Consider the following 17,376-nt stretch of genomic DNA (forward strand, 5'->3'; position numbering starts at 1 on the left):
GAAAAATGTACAGGATATTTTTTCCCACGAGATAGAAACTTATTTATGGTTCGCCAACTTATCCATTGTTAACAGTCAATTCAATGTTGCTACGTTTCCATAATTTTAAGGGTGATAAGAGTTGAAGATACCATCAGTTCCCCGCTAATTTGCTTTCACTATCAGGTTCTTGATCCTTGGTTTTGGCTCGCCATGAGATCGAACCACCCCCCCCCCCAAAAAAAAAACAGCTTAGAGAGGCGTCAATTATACTTTGGATTTCGCCCAATAATTAGTTATAACAGCACGTACATTATGTTTGAAATCCAAAATCTCTTCATCTTCAATCTTTATTTTCCTTTAGAATTAGACCAGCTCGCTGTTATCCGACATTACTTTCTGTCGCATATAGTATTATCCAAATCAATTGTCGTGATACATATTATAGCTTCTTCCAAATGAACATTCCTACTAATTCCCTATCTCCCACGTAGCGGCTCATCTACACACCACACACCCCAAGGTCAACGACAATAGTGTAAGCCCAAAATTCAACATTTGAGGGTACAAGTGGTATCTATAAGACTATAAGGGTATTTAGCTACTCAACACAAATGATCATAAAAGATGACAATCTAAAAACCAGTATGAGGGCTGCAATTAAGAAGAACCCAAAAAAGATCAAGCACTGAAACCCCTGTTGGATGGATGCCAGAGTTCCGTATCATAGCCAGTGCAGGCCGCCATACAAGCTTCCTCCATGGAGGCCTCAGAAATGCCCTTGTTGCAGATATTGGCAAACGAACGCATGTGTTTCATGCCATACTGAGTCAGCGACCCACAGTGAGTTTCAAACACCCGCACCTGCAACCCCATGTTCAACTTCAATTTAATGCGTTCTTATAAGATAATTGCAAAGCTAGAGAAGTCCTGTTTACCATTGATTTTAGGCACTCCCAATCATCGACCAGTGGGAATCCGGATGGTCTGACTGAGTTTAAAATAGAGGAACCTTTTGCCGGTCCAAATAGAAACGTTCCAATCAATTCCACGCTACCATCTAGATGTTTTCTGTGCTTCACCGTCTCTTTGATCTGCTTCAGAATTTCTGCCTTGTTCTCCGATTCATTTTCTGATCTCTTGTACTGAAATGCCAAATCAAATTTGATTCAATGTAATGGTCATGGAGTGATTGTTTAATTTCATAAGAGACAGATGATGACCATTTGCCACATGAAGAAAATCTCTGCGTCTCTCTGGTTAACGACTTCCATTTGCGCTCCTAGCCTGCTATTGTGAGGAGGAAAGTTGACGGTGGCAGGATCAAAACCTTGATACATATAAAGCTTTTCAGGCTTGATGCTGGTGTCCCCATACTCCATCACGTGAGAACCAAGCGACAAGGTGTTTGAATTGGAAGTTCGCCTCTTCACCTGCACAACCAAATCACGCACCATTTTCATTTTTTTTCCTTCTTCTCCCAAATTCCAATAAATCTAGTGTGTGTATGATTACATCTTACCGTCTCATATTGTTGCTCTATCGTTTCTCTCTTCAGATTGTGAGTCTCACTGCAGAGAAGTCAATCGCCAGAGATTAGTTTCCACATTTAGAAGATGAATGTCAATGTCAAAGACCCTGAAACTTTGAAAGGAAGGAAAAAATGAGATGCACACCTGTCCTCCATCCAAGCAACGCTGTACAAATCACCAAGGCAGGTGATGTATTCTGGAGGAGGAGGAGGTTCCATCGCAGGACAGTATGTTCCAAAGCTACTTTCTTCTGCATTCGATGCGGTTGTTACATACACATTCAGATCTTTGGGCATTATACCCTCAAATACGCTCCCACTTTCACAAGCTTCTACGTATATAACCTGCACAACCCAAATGCAACATCTTCAGTTAATATTTACCATTAAGCAGCTTCAACCTTTTCAGACAGGCAATTCACATCCTATCATTTCTCACCATCTCCTTGTAGCCCCCGGATGCGTGTTTCTTCTTCAAAACTTCAATGAAATCCTTAGCATAAAGGTATGGCAAGTTTGGCATCCCTGTAATTGAAAACAAAATTAATGAGCTCTATCTCTGGTTGCTTCTGCAGGGGGGAAAAAAAATGCTTGCAGTTTGGACAGAATAGAGAGAAATCAACAAGCTTTGTGCTTACCCAGAACACCAGGGCCTCCATGGTCGGAGTAATAGATGAAAATCCTGTCATTGGGTTGGCTGTTGATCACCTTCGCACTTCCACCCTTCACTTTACTCTTATCCCCAAGAATAACTGCATACAGATTCTCTGCCGTCACATTCTCTCCTGTGTAATCCTGCAACCAAGTATTTATATAAATATGTCAATTTCATCAAATCCATTCATTCAATAAAGTAGCATAACGGTATCTGCTATAATCTAATCTTTTTCTTTGATTTTTAATCTATTCAGCTTTTGACCGAACTTCCGAGTGGCCACTCTATATCCGCGGGAACCACAGGAATATGCTTTTGAACTAGCCATTCATGGACTCATACTCTTAGTCCTACCGCTACACTCACTGAATAATTAAAACCCTATATTCTGCATCAAATACATTAAAGGCAAGAGAGGAGCGCAGTGTAACGTCCTCTGTTAGATTGTTACTGATCAATAATATCAACTTATTCAAGTTTCCACGTAAAAGTGAGCTATAATTTTCAACTTTCAAGTAGTTGACTTCTTTCACAGAAAAAAATAGATAATACAGAATTTTAGCAGTTTGGAAAATAATATTGCACACTGCAGGCTTAAGGAATCTGATAAAAAGCACTTGGTCCCATGGAGGTGATATGAGTAAGCTGCAGACTTCGAGCCCACTTAATGTAGGAAGGAAGGAATTAAAGAAAAGAATACCTTAGGGACGCCGGCATATACATCTGGTCCGTTTGGATTGTTGATGATGACTCCAGGCCTGGGATTCAACTCGTTCGTGGCTATGTCATCATACATAAACACCACTATGTTTTCTTCTTTCAGTCCTCCTTTCCTGAGCAACTGGTACGCGTGACACACATCCGCCTGTACTTTCATACATACGTATCTTCAAATCATTAAACTCTTCCCTTCCCCTAAAATTGATTATTTCATACGGATAAATTAAGGGAAGGGAGACAATAGTTAAAATTTAAAAGCAAACTCACTTGATGCCTGTAATTTCCATAGCCAGATGAACCCGCCACCAGAACCGCCCATCGAGTGCCCACTTCTCCGTCAACATCCACCGGTTCATCCAACCCAGTAGGCAATTGAATCACCGACTCCCACCGTTCTAACCTCGCGGCTTCACGCCCTCCTAGGAAAATCAGCATCAACAACGTCCAGGAGAAGGCGTATTTGATGCTGAAAGCGAAGCCATGAACCGCCATGGTGGCAGCTGAACCGGGCGAAGACGAATGAGAGGCAGTCGAGGTACAGTGCAGAGAAGAGTATCTAGTGGAAAGCGAGATCTGGGGCATGGAAGAGGGGTGGGAGGAGGGAAGGTTTAAGAAGAAATGGTAGGAGAAGCCATGCATAACTAGAGGTTGACACGCGTGAGATTGTGGGGTCCTTCGCAGTCTAGCAAGCAACAGGTGGGCATACGTGTCTCGTTTAATTTCGCTGCCCAGATCTTTCTCTGTACTCGGTTTTATTGTTTCTTCTTCAACAAAATCTGACCTGTGTCTATTAGCCTATTAAAGTCAAGTTTTACTTCTGGAAAACAACAAAAAGGAAAGAAATGTCTGTTTCGAGGGCAACTTGAGTTTGCCTTGTTCCAAATGCATCTTATCCATATAACCCAAACTTTGAAAATAAAGCGCTGATGCGTAGTTAATATCTATAGACAATAGGGCTTTGTGCTTTGGGAATCTTACCCTGCTCAGATTCCATATTCCAGTTAGTACTTTTAATGCTCAGAGTCCATAATCTCGGAGTTATTTTAACTAAAGCGTCAATCTTCGAAATTATACTAGTAGTCAAGTTTGACTTAGAATGTTAGAGATGACGTGTTACTGATGTGATTATGATTTTGCCATTTGGTAATTGTAATAAAGACTAATCAAAATTAACCACAATTTGAAGGATTGATCTTTGATGAAAAATGACTTTAACTCAGGTTGACCATAACATTAATATACTGAAAATTATATTTTATCAAAATTAAAATACTCCTCCGGTCCTTAATATAAGACCCCATTGTTGAGTTTATTTTGGTCCTAAATATAAGACCCATTTATTATATTTATCAAGTTTCTCTAAATTATCCCCATAGATATTCCCTCAACCATAATCAAGTAGAAGAGGGAGATGTGGTATTAAGAAAGATGATTATGGTGTTTTAGGAAAAACATATCACATTTCTTATAATTAACTAACTTACCTAACTTCCTTAATCTAATCAAATTAGTTAAATGGGTCTTATATTAAGGACCGGAGGAGTATATAATTACGGAGTTCACCTTCTTTAATGTATAACCGACCCTCTGTTTTCCCTTCTTGCTTCAGCGGTGTCAATTTAAGCCCTACGTTTAAAGAACCTGGGCTCCAGTTTTCCATTATTCCATTATCGTGGAAACCATAAAGCTATGTTTCTCCATCCATATTCTCACTGGAAACGATCGTGGCGGTATTCTCCTCATACGCTTGATGAATATCCAGCTTCCATGATTTGGCCAAGCGTAGAAAGCATGAAATATATTCAAGCTTTTATTTTATAATATACCATTAAAATTTGTGAAAAGTGAAATAAGAAAATAATGCTCCACCTCGACTAGTGTGTTTGTCTAGGCAATCCCCCTCCACGAGAAAGAAAATTAAATTCGTGTGTTTGTCCAAGCTCCATTTTGATGGCCCTGCTACTAGAGAAGTGAACTTTTTTTTTTTTGGAATTCAAAACTGGATAACATTACTCAAAACAGAAAAATACATCAGGTTCCCCGTCACTATCGGTCTCTGGGCACAGAAGTAGAGGTTAACCATGAATACAAAAATTAATTTCAGCAGCCTGGGCTAATCTAGCAAGGAAATCAGAAGTGGAACTTCAAAATGTACCACTCTGGTATTTTTAAATTGTCACTAGTTTCTCATATACTAAAAATATCATTAAATCTATAAAATCTTTTACTTTTACCCTTATTAAATAACTAATATATATATTTTTTACCCATTCCTCCTCTTTTCATTTTTACATTCGTCTCCCTTAATTAATAGGGACAGAATTGGAAATGAAGTATTAAAAACTGTACAAGTAACAAATAAAAAGAACTAAAATCTCTTCTCATAAATGACAACTAAAAAAAACCAGAATCGTAGGATATACCTGAGATATGCGGGGTCTGTAGGCTGGAGACATCAAAATGAAAGTACATTGCCTTTAATGTCTGTCTCCCGAATTTTGACATACATCCTGTGCAAGGCTTATATTATTTTGAGGGTTTCCAGAAGAAATCGCAGATATTGAGGGAAACTTGGCACAAGCATTGATTGTTCAAATGAACCTTGACATTCGACGAAGCATTACTGACCTAGCCCATTTTTGCTCCAATTTGGACAATAACATTTGAGATTTCTTACCCCACAGTGCTATCTATAAGTATTTACAGGCTTAATGGAAAAAGATTCTTTAACAGCGAAGTATATTTAGTATTTGTAAAATCAATCTCCATCGACTTATCGAGTGTATATCGTGTCCTCCCACAAAGAAATAATTTCATTTCAAATTTCAACCTTTTTGGTTGCGCGTTATGACATGCTACGGTGAAATTTACATGGCAAGATCGCTGCCTAATTTGCCTCAAAAGTTAAAAAGAAATCATCATGGTGAAGAAGAAAACGAATATAACACCATACTAAGCTACACTGTAATGAACTTGACAACAGCCCCCCGGAGCTTCTCCATGAATTCTGCAGCCTGTTTCTGCAACTCGGATAATATGTAAACATGTCATTTCATAATGCAAAACAAAGCAAGGGTCCTCAGAATTATCATATTCTGCAAATCATTCTCAATGGTCTTTAGGCTAATTATTAATATTTTCCTATTGGAACTTATGATGGACAGACTTCTGCTTGATAATGACCTGTTAGACATGTCACTCTCATAACAAGTGGCTCAGGTACCACATTTCAGTAAATGATTTCTACTGATTCAAAAGCTTTGCGCAGTGCGACCTTGTATGGTGTACAGATCCAGCACAGAAAGTTGAAAAATGTGACTTGTAAGAGACATGCACAGGACTAGTCACAGAATTGGTAATAGCTAAAAATAAAAGAAATAGAACAACACGAAGGCAGGGGCTCACGATCTAGCAGTCGAGTCATCAATACTTACTTGTAACATTACGCATGTGCATGATAAGGTACAAAGAAGGGAGGTACCATAATATGGCATGAAAACGGTGTAAAGAATGGTACCGTGCTATTAGTGAGTGATTATGGGATAATTCCGCCCGAACTAGAATGCCACTGTCATGAATTATACTATTAGACGGGGAGAATAAAAACACTTCCAACTGCTATTACCTGGTTACTCTTGTGTGCATTTGCTATGTTTTCATCAAGAAGAGCCAACAAGGATCTATTGATTTCATTGCGCTCGACCATTTCTAGCAACTGCATTCATCATAAGCGACTCGATTAAATTACACATGAAATTCCTTTTCTTTTTTTTTGGTTGGGGAGGGGGATTAGCCCTTCAAAGAATGAGTGATCAGGCCGTACAGTTGCTTTCACATCTTTTGATGACAAGATTTTGGTTAGGCTAGCCCTGGCCGTAATAAGTTCACTCTGCATCTTATCATAGGCTTCTGTATTAGAAGAATGAAGGAGTGAGCTAACAGTAGCTGAGCAAGAGCTAAGTCCTAAAATGTGGTTTTTTCCCCCCTTGAGAGGAGTCTAACAAACCTGTTCCTTCCTGTAAGGCTTTCTGCAGAGCCTCCAGCTCAATCAGTCTATCCTCCATGTCCTATAGAAACCATGCTTTTCATGCAATGAAATTCTAGCGTAACATATATGAACCACATATAACAAGTTTATGTAAAGGAACCTGGGTTTTTGAAACAGAGAAGCGGAGTTGTCCTAACTCAAATTTCAGATGCTGAAAGAATTCCTCATTCAGTCTGCAAAAGCAAATTGTTAGAGCCTAAGAGGCGAGGATGCATAACAGACAGAAGAGCCAAGCCAATTGCGTAGACTCTGGTGAAATCGAAGACAGAATTCTCGATTCACCCGAAACTGAAAAAGAACAGAACAGGACAGAATTCCCGAAATTCTGCGGTCCACCGGAATTATGGCCTACGATCAGAAAATATGAAATTTCTTGTTGAGTTAATTAACGGAAAAATTCTATGCCAAAATGATGACCTGTAGAAGCTTTCTCAGAGGATTCTGGCAACAATTATGGAGTAAATATACTAGAAATGCTGGCACACAGGATTTAAACAAATAAAATCAGTTGCTTGGTGGGATAAAAAGTAGAACACAAGATAAAGGCTATGTAATTGCAACTTTTAAGCTGGAAAAAGTAGTGATCGTATGATGTTTGGAGGCAAGGGTCTACCTAGGCCTCATTCTCGCAATCTCGAATTCGATGTCCTGGGCTTCAGTGTCAAGAAAGTACTCAACGAGCTCCTCGAGCGTATCCGGAACATCCCGAGACTACAAAACCAAAGCGGGAACCGTATAAGTAAAGATGGAAGTAGGGAGAAAGGACAAGAAAGTGAGAAAGCAAGGATAGAATTACTTGACGAAGAGCTTGACGGCGTTCCTTCTCTTCGCGGACTTGACGCTCGAAGGCTTCGCGCGCTTCTGCATCTCTCTCAAGCCGTCTCTTGAACTCAAGTCTAGCAAGGTGTCCGGTTTGGGGTGGTCCGAGCACGCCTTCGGGGTCCTTTCTTGGCACAAGTAAAGAAGGAAGTTTGGATTCAGAGGTGAATTGGGTGGGAGGAGGGAGGGAAGGGAAGGGAAGAGAAATGTGAAGAGGTGCGTACCCATCCAATACAAGAAATTCTGGTTCTGGAATGAGCGTAGTTCAGCCTTGCAGTAGAAGAAGCAGCAACACTTGTTGGAACGATACCTATGCTAAAGGCAGCCATTGACGCCACAGCCCACGCCCCCACGAGTCTAAAGCCTTGCAGATTTTGCTTCAGAAGTTGGAACGCAGTGCGGTTTTATCCTTTAGAAATTGAGGATGGCGCTAATAAGTGAAGATGACCTGGAGGGGGAAGCCCGGAACGGGGCTTTCCAAATTCATTTTCCCCCTTTGTTATTTTCTTTTTCTTTTTGGGGGGCATCTGCACGGTTGGCAAAAACACGTTGCTCGGCCCTATTGGGCTGGCCTTTTAAACGCACCAGGCGTCCTAGCCCAAGGCTTTGACCTTTGAGATGTGCAGGGGCCACCAAAATCAAGCTTTACAATGATTTGGTTTGAAAAGCCCAATAGGCTTGTATTCTTTGTTTCTTGACTTGAGAACCCTTTGAGATCAATTAGCACACAAATAATATAGAATACTAAACTTGTAAAAAAATAATTTATTAAATATGTGATAAATTAAGTACATCATAAGTGTAAATAATAAAAATTTCATTATTATTAATAAAACAGTTCGAATTTCAGGAAATGGAACTAAACTAATTTTGTTCCAAAAAGCCAATTAGTGCCCTTTTTTTCCCCTCAACCAGTTGGTTTGGTTTAGTTTTTACTCTAACCAAATCAAACCAAGATTTTGAATACCTTAAGAAGATTATAAATCTATGTTTATGTATATTTATAATATATATTAATGATCAAGAATAGCTTCAAATTTATTTTTAAAAATTCATTCTCTACAAGGTGCAGAATTTCTAGTTGCTACCAATAGGCATTGGTCATGATGAAAATGACCTTGGTCCCTTAAGTACCGATAGGAATTGGGCCTGCCAATATCAAAGCAAACTTAACCAGATAGTCATATAAGGGATGTCTTTTTTATTATTATTATTATTACACAGAATTGCTCACAAATTTGCAAATCAACGGGACGATTATTGTGCTGCGAATTTTGTAATTAACTTTTTTGGTGCGATATATGCTCCAAGTTTAATTCCAAATGCAGGTTTGTGTGTGTGCCTATATATATATATATATATATATAAATAAAGGCAATAGGAAGTGCATGAATAGTAAGATAATGCGCGCATTTAAATATACATAGTGATAGGTATATTCCGCGTTTCATTATTATGCAAAACAAGCTATATTCCCGTCTTAATGGGATTGTCGTTTTGCTGGTGAACAGGATAACGTCAGCTTTCAAGTTTCCAACTCACAAACATGAAGGCCAATACACACACAACTCGGAATTCGGAAACTGCAGGTATGCAATCATTTTTTTTTAAAAAACCAGTAAGGCATATTTCGTTAACTGAAACGAGACTGAAGTAATAGTTCAAACAGGAAAATTAAAAGGAAAGAAAACCAAATGACAGGGCTAACAGGACAAAAGCGAACCAACCCATCCCCTCCCTTTCGGCCTCTGCAACAAGCTGGTCAAAACTGAATTCTTCATCAATAGTGGCTTCACGAATGATGATATGAGCTAGAAGAGGTGGAGATGCTAAGATCAGGCCGTTAGGTCCCAACTCCTTTGAAGCTATAGCAGTTAGGAAATCGGCAGCATCATTTCCCTCACGAGGAATGAGAGAAAAGGAAATAGAACTTGGATCGGTCACCATTGCAAACAACTCAGCAAGCAAGCCTTGAAGCTATTAATTACATGAGATAATGGTCATCCTCGTATGGAAAATTAGGGCCCAGGCAAATTTTAGGAATTCTCCTTATTGTCATTTAATTTCCCAGAAATATTTCAAATGCCATCAAATATCTCATTGAAAATTTTATTCACGACCTAAGATAACAAAGAATACAGGATAAATGTCCATCAAACACCTTGAACTTATCTTTAGTGCATCTAGCAACAAGATCTTATTTTTATGTGCATCCAACGCTCTAGTATTATTTTTATTTTATCTAGTAGAGTACTAGATATAACTAAAAAAATAATACTACATTCGGTCCTTAATATATAAATTAATTTGATTTTTAATTTGGTCTTAAATATAATACTTTAATTTACTTTGTCTTTTATATTTATTCATTTTTTTAAAGTAGTTTTTGTAGTAGTTATGTATGTTAAATATTTCATTAAATGTCAATTCTAGCCAATATATATGATTAACAAGGGTATTTTAGAAAAGACAATACTCATTGATTACAAATAACCAACTTAACAAATTTTTTTAATCTACTTAAATCAATCAATTATCTTTTATATTAATTAAAGACCGGGGTAGTATTGATGTGTTGGATGTGCAAAAAATAAAATTAGGGTGTTTAGTGTACTTGAAATATAAGATTTGGATGATCACCGTTACCCAATTGAATATAATTCAATTGAGAAAAAAGTTTGCGTGCGCGGATTCAATGTTGTTAAAGCGTCACCGAACACTAATTAATGTGTTAGTCAACTCAATGTGTTTTTTTAAACAAGATGCCATGTTGTTGATTCCACCGAACAAAATGCTTTCGTATTCTACTTAATATAATATACGAGAATAACATTTCAAAATTGATGGAAGACCAATTATTTAAATTTAACGAGTTGGCGAGTATTATGCAAGAAACGTTGACAACGGCAGTAGCCGCGGCATACATGGGTCGGTTGAAACCAAGTTGCCAATTATTAAGAAGGCACTGTCCATAGAGAGGCGTGCATGTTTGGTTGGTGGAAGGCAACGAGGGAGGTATATAAATACAATGAAACTGATCAGGAGAAGGCGTGAATGAAATCAAAGAGGGAAGGATCAAAGCGAGAGATCGAGAAGAAGAACATGGGTGGCGGAGGAGGATGGAATAAGGGATCAACGGTGATGGCTACGGCGGCGACGGTGATGGTGATGATGATGGCGGTGGGAGAGGCAGAGATTGACGCAGGATGTGCTCAGAGCTTGGTTCCATGCTTAGACTTCCTGGACTCTGCAAATCCTCCCCTCAAATGCTGCAACCCTCTCCAAGAGATGGTCATTAATGATCTTTCTTGCCTCTGCTACCTATATGCCAACACTGATTTCCTTCAAACCTATGGTCTCAACCGCACTATTAGTGTTCGTCTCGTTCGCCGTTGCGGTCTCACCGTTTCTTTCGCTTCCTGTCAAGGTACATATATACTTCTCCTCCTTCATTTCTTATTCCTCTCTCATTTTCTCATTATCTCATTATCGCCCATATGAACATCCTCATGTCACTTCTGGTTTGTATCAGTTAACAACTAACTGCATCTTTATTTCGTTTTGGGTTTCTTGGGAAACCAACTTCCAGCTTCTTCTGCTCCTCCTCCTACTCAAGCGACATTGTCCCAAGGTATGGATAACTCTTATCCCGTCACTCTACTTTTCCAAAACCTTCTTTCTAAGTAGTCCAAACGGAGGGGCTTAATTTGTACGTTAAGGTTTATTTTAGACGTCCTTCAGCTGACAAGGTGGGGGGGGGGGAGCTGAGGATGTAATTATCCTGCTTGATCATGAGGGTTTGTTCTTCAACAACTGCCAAATGCATGGCGAGTTTTACGCGTCTGGAAAATAATCAAAGTCAAAAAAGTGAAATGACCACTTCATTCCAGCTGGAGACGTTGAGATTTTGGCAGCTCTTTTTGAAACTCAAGAGGCTGTTTAGTTTTATAGTAAAGTCAGTGATATATAGTGGACACGGATTTGCTCGTATAGATGAGATGACTCTTAGGAACTGTGGAAGCAAGTTAAGAAAAAGCAGTAACAATTGGTTGAGAAATCGAAATGCAGATGATAAATATCGATCCATATCACAAACTCACATCATGCACCAATATCTATGAGTGGCAATTTTATTATCGACTCATATAATAACCCTTTTTTTTTTTTTTCCATTTTGGCCTTTCAGCAACGCCCGGAGCTGATGGTGGAGATGCAGGCAGAGTGCCAAGCACTATTGGGCTCTCTTTGGTTCTCCTGTTTTGTTCTGCTATGCTGTTTCGTTAACTAGAATTTAGGAAAGGAGCATTTTCCATTTCTGAAAACGGCTGCTTTAATAGTCCCTATTCTATTACCACGTACTGGCTTTTCTTCGCCTTATGTTTTGCCCTGTTGGATTCAGAATACTTAAGCTTGAAATTTATTAAATGCCAATTTATGCTACTTGGTCAACTGATCACGGGCAGGGATCACAATAAATACATTCATTAAAAGCACATTGATTCCAGTTCAAAGTAATCATGAAAGTTCATCTCAAAACTTGAATGTTCAGAAAGAAAAGCAAAGCACAAAACGTAAAAAGGTGTATCAATACGGGCACAGAATGATAGTGCCCTGGTTCTCATTAAATAATGAACAGTATACAGAAAAGGACAAATAAGTTTGTTATGAATAAGGCTACGTGGCCCTGAGGGATAAAAGAGAATCTGAAAAGAATAAAAAAATATTCTCCTTAACATATTACAAGAGACTAAGTATGATTATGTTCTAACACGTTCTTTTATAATGGGATTGCTATATATATAGGAACCTCAATATTTGATCATGTGAAGGGCCAAGTCTATGTTTTGAACCAAGACTTTGGAGAAGACAATAGTCTATAATTTAGTCATTTTCCCTTAAGATGATGCTTTACCGTGGGCTGCCAATTGTTCAAGTAAAACGGATATACTCCTCCGGTCCTTATTATAAGACCCCATTTGACTATTTGGTCCTAATTATAAGACCCAAATTCATTTTGTCTCTTATATTTATGTATTTTTTTCCAAGATAATCCTTCTAATAATGATAGTTTTAGCCAATATACTTAATTAGCAAGGATATTTTAGGAATGACAACACTTATTTATTACAAATAACCAACTTAACTTACTTCCTTAATCTCTTCAAATAAATCAATTGGGTCTTATAATTAAGACCGGAGGAGTACTTTGAGATGACTGTTGAAGAGAGGGAAACACCAGTAACGGAGGATTAGATTCGTTTAGTTCTATCGTTACTCTATATCTTTTGAGATAACGTCTTCAACAATGGTACATGCTTTCTATCTATCTCAACTGTCTTTGTTATACGTCTACCATGATAATTTTGTATTCGTGTTGCTTTTGTTTTAATTTGCTGTGTTTGAACATGTACCTCATCATTTTCCTACGAAAATAATTCCTTCCACATAGTAAAAAAAATTCCTATACATGAAAGAACAGTAATCTCCAGTTAAATTTTTTTTTTATTGTTTGGTATTAATTGGTAGCCGTTTGCAATATTCTTGTCCTCTACGGTTTTCACCTTCTTACCTGAATTTTAGATTTAAAACTGATCTCTATCGAGTCGGAAGCGTTTAAGGGCAAAGCCTTTTTAATAAGTGTGTTTTTTGAGATTTGAACTTATATTTTTATTCTTGCAAAATGACTTAGATTACCACCTTAACTTCAGCTTATCAGTCCTTTGTTTTTTTTTAGCTAAGTACAAATGTTTTTCTATTGAAAGGAGAATTAAATATCTTGTTCTTTTTTCCCGAAAATAATACCTTCTTTTTTGGCCCAAGTAAACTACTAATTGGGCAAGGGGCAAAATATAAATATTTAACCCAAACGTATCGGGCCCCACATTCCTGGCCTCTTCATAATTAGGCTGGGCCTTGAGGTTTTTCTTTGGTGAAAAAGCCTGTCACGTATTCTTTCTAACATTCGATGAACTATATTTAAAAGCTGACCGGCATGGAGCAGTAAAGGTGAGAAATCAGCTCATAACTCATTATGAATTCAAATCTCGTGATTGATATGGAAATTTTATTAGTAAATAATTTATGAGTGTCTCTGTAAGTGTTCTTTAAACCTGAAAGTATGTCATGGTCCTAATAAGGTCTCAGGATTCAACCCACTTAAATTTTTTTTAATATAAAAAAAAGAGCTATATTTAGGGCTAGATTTGATCCAAACTTTAATATTATCTTCATATGATCTAGTATCATAAAAATTTTCTTATAATCTTAGTGAGTAATTTTAAGAAATAACTTTAACTCTTATAATTATGCTTTTTAACATATAGAAATTAACATTTTAAATATAAAAAAATTATAGAGGGTGAATTTTAAGGTGTTAAGGACAACTGATTATTGGCTCGAAAAAAAGGAACAAATGATTAATTTTTTTCTTATTTTTTATGTGCTATATTTATCCTGTTTTTCAGACTTGCAGTCTCAACTAAAGAAAAAACTGAATTACTTTAAGGCCTGTGGTCCTGTGACGCATTGTGGATAGATATTCACCTGTTGAAAGAAAAAGCAAATAACAGAACGAAAACCTATAAAGAGGCGGTGATTCACTGGTCCGTTTCGGTTCCGTTGCCGTGAAGGTCTTCTGATCTCAGATTTGGAGAATCTCTTGCAAGATTAACTATTAAAAGATTTATTTTGAAGGGAAATTAGCAGTCAATAATTTTCCAAAAAACGCAAGTGGTTTGCCTTTAGACTTTTTAGAGGTCCGAGCTGTACCTTTCCGTGCTGATTTTCATGTATAAACTCAAAGCTTTCCTTTCACGGGGGAAAATGATTCATCAACTGTTGGGCGTTGCACATTAATGGCATCCGATGCTTGCGTAGAATGGAATTTTACATGAACCACCAGTTTATCTTTGTCTCGTAGTCTACTGTAATCTCTAGGTAAGCCGTCCCTCTCTCTTTATTTTCTCGAGCCCGATAATGTCGTCACTTTTCGTTCACATCTTCTCTGGACCAAGAAATTGGGATGTTGAAAATTCAGCGATGGGTGTTTGGCAATGTGAAGGAACTCCATCCGATTCAACTTAAGTCTGCCACATTAAATGCAATGCAGCTCTCGTCAACCCGAGGGATTGAATATGTTTACAAACAAAATAAATTCTGTCTATCTGGTTTTATATGGGACTCGGTCAGCTTAAGTATAACAAAATATGAACCGTGAATAATAGAGTTCGAGCTCTCATTTCTTTACCAATTTGTTATTTTTCCAACTGGGCTATACTTGATGTACATGTTTGTTGTGTCATCAATGATTTGTTCGTCACACCACTGATTACGCTGTTGAAATTTTGGACTTTGCAGTCCCGACCCTAATCGAATGCTCTGCTCTTTCAATTTGTTAATGAACGACCATCTTCAAACGTGCACAGGACAACACAAGGTTGCACTAACATTCTAAAAGCCAAGAGCACTTAAAAGTTCAACTTTTGGCTTTATTAGTCTTCTCAAATTCTTCCATTACAATCACTCCATGAGGTTATTGCGTAATGTTTGTCCAAGTGACGACTACATTACTCATTAATTGCGCAAGTGCATTCTCTATTTGATGTGTTTATTGGTTTTATTGTATTTTAATCACGGTTCACAATATATTAGCATTACTAATAATTGGTCTTTGATTATCAGAATGTTAGCTTGAATCCACCCCGGACTTTGCTTTTAATTAATATATCATGAGCCACTGTGAAGCAGCCTTATTCCTCCTGGTACTCATCATTAATAAGACTAAATTCTTCTTATGATTAAACAGTCAAATTTTCACAACTCTAATATGTCCCAAGTTGATGGCTATTGAGTACATGTGACATCAAATATATTAAAGACTCATCAATTAATCAGCATAATACCGCTGTTGCTTGCTGAATGGTTCGATATATTACACCTTTGAAAATCTTCTTTCAGATTGGCGTGGCCTACGACAGGACACCTATTCTGTATTGTGTATAATCTTTGACTATACTTGTAATCTGGTTTTTAGCAGTGATTTTCGTTTCCCATTTTTCTTACAGTTGCTGAATTCTGACCTCCCCCTTGAAACTTGGTATTATGTTTAGGTACATCTGGACCGACTTCTTAACCGTCGAACCTCTTCCTCCAAAAAGAGACAGTGACAAGCCTTTGTTTGTTTTATTCTTGGTACTCTTTCTGTTTCCTACCATACTAATAAAGTATAATGGGTATAATCCAGTCGCACGAGTGACAGAATGATGTGTGCTCATGATTTTCTTATTCCTGTACTCCCGAACAATTAATCCTGTTGCTTTCCCCTAAATTGAAACAAAGCTTTGAATATAATATCTTGGTATCATTATTCATTTTAATATATTCTTGAGATTGCCCTGCAGAAAAAAGAGAGGTAGTTTATTGACTCTCTACTCAAAGAATTTTACTGTTTGGGCGAGGGTCGCGGAGGTGATAATGAAGTCACAACTGCTACAGTAACTGATACTGAGATTCTAAAGCCGACAGCCCCAACCTTGCAAGCAATGTCACTCTTTTAATTAGCTTATACATCATTGCTGCATATTACTCTACGTCTTTCCACCTAACTTTCACTCACTTTTAGTATAGCTCAATATTGTCTCGCAGGTTGCTGCCTCCTGTGTTTTTGTATAGATTCAGCAACTTGTAATACGTGGTCTTTGTTGCCTTCATCACATAAAATATCCTAGTTGGTCCATTTATGGGCTACGTATTTGTGTACAGTTCTTAATCCTCTATATTTTTGATGAATCAATACATAATGAAATTAATCTGTGACATGTGGTGCCTTGCAAGCCAATTCAATTCTCCAGCATGATTTTGGACACGTAGCAATCTTAGATTTGTGAACTAAGGCAACATAAATTTGTGCTGACAAGAGTCATTCTCCATTTAGTACTCCTAAGAAATGGAGCTTAGAAATGGGTTGAAACGAGAGGGTCCACATACCCACAAAAACCAAGAGGTACAAGTCAGATATTTGAAAAACAAAAATTGGGTTTGGTAACTACTCACAACCTAAGCTGTAGGTGCCATGTATAATAAAATGCTATATTTAATTAGTAAATAAATCATGAAGTCCATGCATCACAAGAAAATCAAGACATCATGAGGTGATAAAAGATCTGACTTGGATATGATCTCCTTCGCACGAAATTGTAGATATTGGCCATGGCTTTCTTCTTCTTCTTTAATTGCTTCAGTGGCTTACAGCTAAAGGAGTTCTATTTTAATGGTTAGAAAGCTTAGGCACCTGTTTGTATCATTTCTAATCTGCAAAACTGGATAACTATCAATGGGCGCAGCACCAGGAATTATTTTCTTCAGCAGTGAATCTTATAATGAACAAACAAATTATTTAATGAGAACGGAACAGTCCCAGAATTGAACAAAATTGGATGAAGCAACCTGCTTCATGGTTCGCGTTAGGTTCATATCTATTACTTGTAGAGATACCAAAGACAGAGAGTTTGGCATAATTTGACAAATACTAACAGGTATCTCCACGAAACTGACCGAACTTTAAACTCCGATACAGCCTATAGCAGCGTGGAGATGAAAAGGTTTAGTCTAAAAAGACATCCAGTT

General features: G+C 37.7%; 3 protein-coding genes across 3 annotated transcripts; 1 reads left to right on the top strand and 2 right to left on the bottom strand.

The window, feature by feature from the left end:
- Nucleotides 1-364: 364 nt before the first annotated feature.
- Nucleotides 365-3,419, bottom strand: LOC114721067 (legumain). The gene is made up of 9 exons (XM_028906873.1): nt 3,153-3,419; nt 2,866-3,030; nt 2,149-2,305; nt 1,950-2,035; nt 1,656-1,855; nt 1,502-1,550; nt 1,203-1,412; nt 918-1,124; nt 365-843 (listed from the first exon to the last, which is right to left on the bottom strand). Exons 1-9 carry the CDS (start codon nt 3,375-3,377, stop codon nt 661-663), a joined length of 1,482 nt encoding a protein of 493 aa, XP_028762706.1. The 5' UTR covers nt 3,378-3,419; the 3' UTR covers nt 365-660.
- Nucleotides 3,420-5,610: 2,191 nt separating this feature from the next.
- LOC114721072 (uncharacterized) lies at nt 5,611-8,194 on the bottom strand. Its single transcript, XM_028906885.1, has 8 exons — nt 7,977-8,194; nt 7,730-7,876; nt 7,547-7,644; nt 7,034-7,106; nt 6,892-6,952; nt 6,709-6,794; nt 6,511-6,600; nt 5,611-5,905 (listed from the first exon to the last, which is right to left on the bottom strand). Exons 1-8 carry the CDS (start codon nt 8,079-8,081, stop codon nt 5,843-5,845), a joined length of 723 nt encoding a protein of 240 aa, XP_028762718.1. The 5' UTR covers nt 8,082-8,194; the 3' UTR covers nt 5,611-5,842.
- A 2,530-nt stretch (nt 8,195-10,724) lies between these two features.
- On the top strand, nt 10,725-12,250 carry LOC114721084 (lipid transfer-like protein VAS). The gene is made up of 3 exons (XM_028906901.1): nt 10,725-11,179; nt 11,342-11,383; nt 11,939-12,250. Exons 1-3 carry the CDS (start codon nt 10,807-10,809, stop codon nt 12,034-12,036), a joined length of 513 nt encoding a protein of 170 aa, XP_028762734.1. The 5' UTR covers nt 10,725-10,806; the 3' UTR covers nt 12,037-12,250.
- Nucleotides 12,251-17,376: the final 5,126 nt, after the last annotated feature.

This window comes from Neltuma alba, unplaced genomic scaffold (assembly GCF_004799145.2).
Source record: "Neltuma alba isolate B1F8T4 unplaced genomic scaffold, ASM479914v2 tig00012009_pilon, whole genome shotgun sequence".
In the NCBI taxonomy this organism is placed as follows: domain Eukaryota; kingdom Viridiplantae; phylum Streptophyta; class Magnoliopsida; order Fabales; family Fabaceae; genus Neltuma; species Neltuma alba.

Coding starts and splice junctions, on each gene's coding strand:
- LOC114721072 (XM_028906885.1), bottom strand. CDS start 8,081: ATGGCTGCCTTTAGCATAGGTATCGTTCCAACAAGTGTTGCTGCTTCT. Junction 6,795..6,891: donor AGCCTTACAGGAAGGAACAG/GTTTGTTAGACT, acceptor CTTCTAATACAG/AAGCCTATGATAAGATGCAG. Junction 5,906..6,510: donor ATGCACACAAGAGTAACCAG/GTAATAGCAGTT, acceptor TCCGAGTTGCAG/AAACAGGCTGCAGAATTCAT.
- LOC114721067 (XM_028906873.1), bottom strand. CDS start 3,377: ATGGCGGTTCATGGCTTCGCTTTCAGCATCAAATACGCCTTCTCCTGG. Junction 3,031..3,152: donor ATGGAAATTACAGGCATCAA/GTGAGTTTGCTT, acceptor ATGAAAGTACAG/GCGGATGTGTGTCACGCGTA. Junction 2,306..2,865: donor TATATGCCGGCGTCCCTAAG/GTATTCTTTTCT, acceptor ACTTGGTTGCAG/GATTACACAGGAGAGAATGT.
- LOC114721084 (XM_028906901.1), top strand. CDS start 10,807: ATGAAATCAAAGAGGGAAGGATCAAAGCGAGAGATCGAGAAGAAGAAC. Junction 11,180..11,341: donor TTCTTTCGCTTCCTGTCAAG/GTACATATATAC, acceptor ACCAACTTCCAG/CTTCTTCTGCTCCTCCTCCT. Junction 11,384..11,938: donor TCAAGCGACATTGTCCCAAG/GTATGGATAACT, acceptor TTGGCCTTTCAG/CAACGCCCGGAGCTGATGGT.